This window comes from Ceratina calcarata, unplaced genomic scaffold (assembly GCF_001652005.2).
Source record: "Ceratina calcarata isolate Rehan_Ccalc_2016 unplaced genomic scaffold, ASM165200v1 scaffold339.2, whole genome shotgun sequence".
In the NCBI taxonomy this organism is placed as follows: domain Eukaryota; kingdom Metazoa; phylum Arthropoda; class Insecta; order Hymenoptera; family Apidae; genus Ceratina; species Ceratina calcarata.
Window position 1 is genome coordinate 7,708 of NW_017156717.1, and position 1,990 is coordinate 9,697.

The following is a 1,990-nucleotide window of genomic DNA, read 5'->3' on the forward strand; positions in this document are numbered from 1 at the left end:
CCTCTCCATATCACAACAAGCTACTGTTATATTAACAGAAACGTTATTAACGATGGAAGAAACGGTCATTCTTAGGGATTCTGCCCATTTACAAGTAAACATACCATGCTAAGAAAATGGGGACAAGTATTTTATACAATAAAATAAATGGAGTCACATTAGTAAAAGAAATTCGTTTGTATTAAAATATTGTTTCGACATTAACGGTTAACAGATTTAACAGCATCGCTCGGCATTAATAATATTTTCATACGACTTATGACGGGCCATAAGAAACGGTGTAACGTTCAGACAGTCGGCCGAGCCGTCGCGAGAAATAATAAATAACTCCGACAATTATGTAAACACCGGTGGATGCGCGTACTGCAAACTCGAGATTAAATTAACGGAATTACAGGCGAATGGACGAAGAACAACGGGATGATCCTAATATGATGGCATATAAAGTAATATAAATTTCTGGATACAGGGAACGGGAGGAGCGTCTTTCAGGTCGTAATAAATTTCTTTCTCTCTTAATTTGAAGAGAATTAAATCCAGTCTTTATTTCCATAACCCCGTTTCTCATTAAATTCGAAGTTCACTTATAAAGACAATCTCCTAACAATTATTTACAATTATTAACAATACGAGTGTGAACATCTCGTAATATTGGCTGACCTTCATTACGTATTTGCTGGCGTTGAAATGATTCTTTCGTTCTATTCTAAGTACATGTTAAACGTTGAACTGGATAGGGCAGATCTCTATTCAGTTGGTTCTTGTAAACGCTAAACGTTGAACTGGACAGAGAAGATTTCTGTGCAGTTGGTTTTGGTAAATGCTAAACGTTGAACTGGACAGGGCAGATCTCTGTCCAGTTGGTTCTGGTAAATGCTAAACGTTGAACTGAACGTGTCAGATCCCTGCAAAATTTAGCTTTGGCAGCACCATCGAATTGGGGACACCGAAACCTGGGCCGTGAGCACTCTCATTTCCTCTCTGCTAGTAGTAAAAGGATTCATACAAAAGATAAAAAGATCAATCGTGATCGTAATCCTGCGATCACTGAAATAAACGAACTTCGGATTTTTATGCAAAAAAGCATTCGTGGTATCAGTTTAAGAAATGTGTTTCAATTTTCATCACTTAGTTTTTGATAATTTCATTCAATTTTCTTCAAAATGCATAAAATCCGCAGTCTAGTGATAAATTAGTGATTTTGCTCGGCGAATGCGTTCTCGGGAAGCAAAATGTCGACGGTGACGTCACGTCCGTTTGGTAGGAGAACGCTACGTAATTGGCACGTTTTCTCCTATAACGCCTAATCTCGAAGGGTTGGCGCCTTCATCAAATGCAGTGAGCGTCGGTGTACGTAAAATGGCGGACGGTGACATTGATTTGTACGCCGACGATCTCGAGCAAGATTTCGCGCAGGTAATTCGTTTTTATCATTGTTAATAAGTAACAGACGATTGGGTACACGTTGCTGTTAATCGGCTGTCCGTATAAGAAACGTAGGGAACTGTGAGAAAAATGCGGTACTAGAGTGGGCTTGCTCGCGGCGTCATGGAGGAGAGACACTAGATTGCTACGAACGCGGTGATACTCGTTCAAACGGTTCACGATATTCTTGTAATACGACGTTAACTCGCGACGGATATAGTTGTTGCGTTCGATTATTACGGCCGATAAACACTTCCCGTGTTCCGTTACATAATTACCGTGCAGCGTGCACGTTCGGTTGCATCGAGAAAAGCTAAAAAAACGAATACGTGTAATACAGTTTCACGGGAAGAAAAGCAAAATGGTGTTGGCGGTAAGGACGTCTCGTAGCTCTTTGTTTATTAGTGAACCTTTTCATAGACCTTTCATTGTTGCATGAGACACCATTTTATTAAGCTGTTTGTTTCCATTTTCACGTACGTTTCTTTCGCTTTTTTTTGTAGATCTTTTTTCATCCTTGCGAGGGTCGATTAATTATTCAACAAGCCAATATATATATGTGTAT

At 39.5% G+C, this 1,990-nt stretch overlaps 1 protein-coding gene across 9 annotated transcripts in view; it reads left to right on the forward strand.

Annotated features, from left to right (window-relative positions):
- The first annotated feature begins 1,247 nt into the window (after positions 1-1,247).
- The window catches only part of Cpsf6 (cleavage and polyadenylation specificity factor subunit 6), a 14,804-nt gene continuing 14,061 nt past the window's right edge, over positions 1,248-1,990 (forward strand). For 3 of the 9 annotated variants that reach the window (XM_018024785.2, XM_026813587.1, XM_026813588.1), the window contains exons 1-2: positions 1,251-1,416; positions 1,766-1,798. In XM_018024785.2, coding sequence (XP_017880274.1) covers positions 1,360-1,416; positions 1,766-1,798 — 90 coding nt within the window. In that variant the 5' untranslated portion in view covers positions 1,251-1,359. Of the gene's footprint in view, positions 1,417-1,765; positions 1,799-1,990 lie in introns of all 9 variants that reach the window. The other 6 variants (XM_018024786.2, XM_018024787.2, XM_018024788.2 and 3 more) reach the window with 3 other exon arrangements.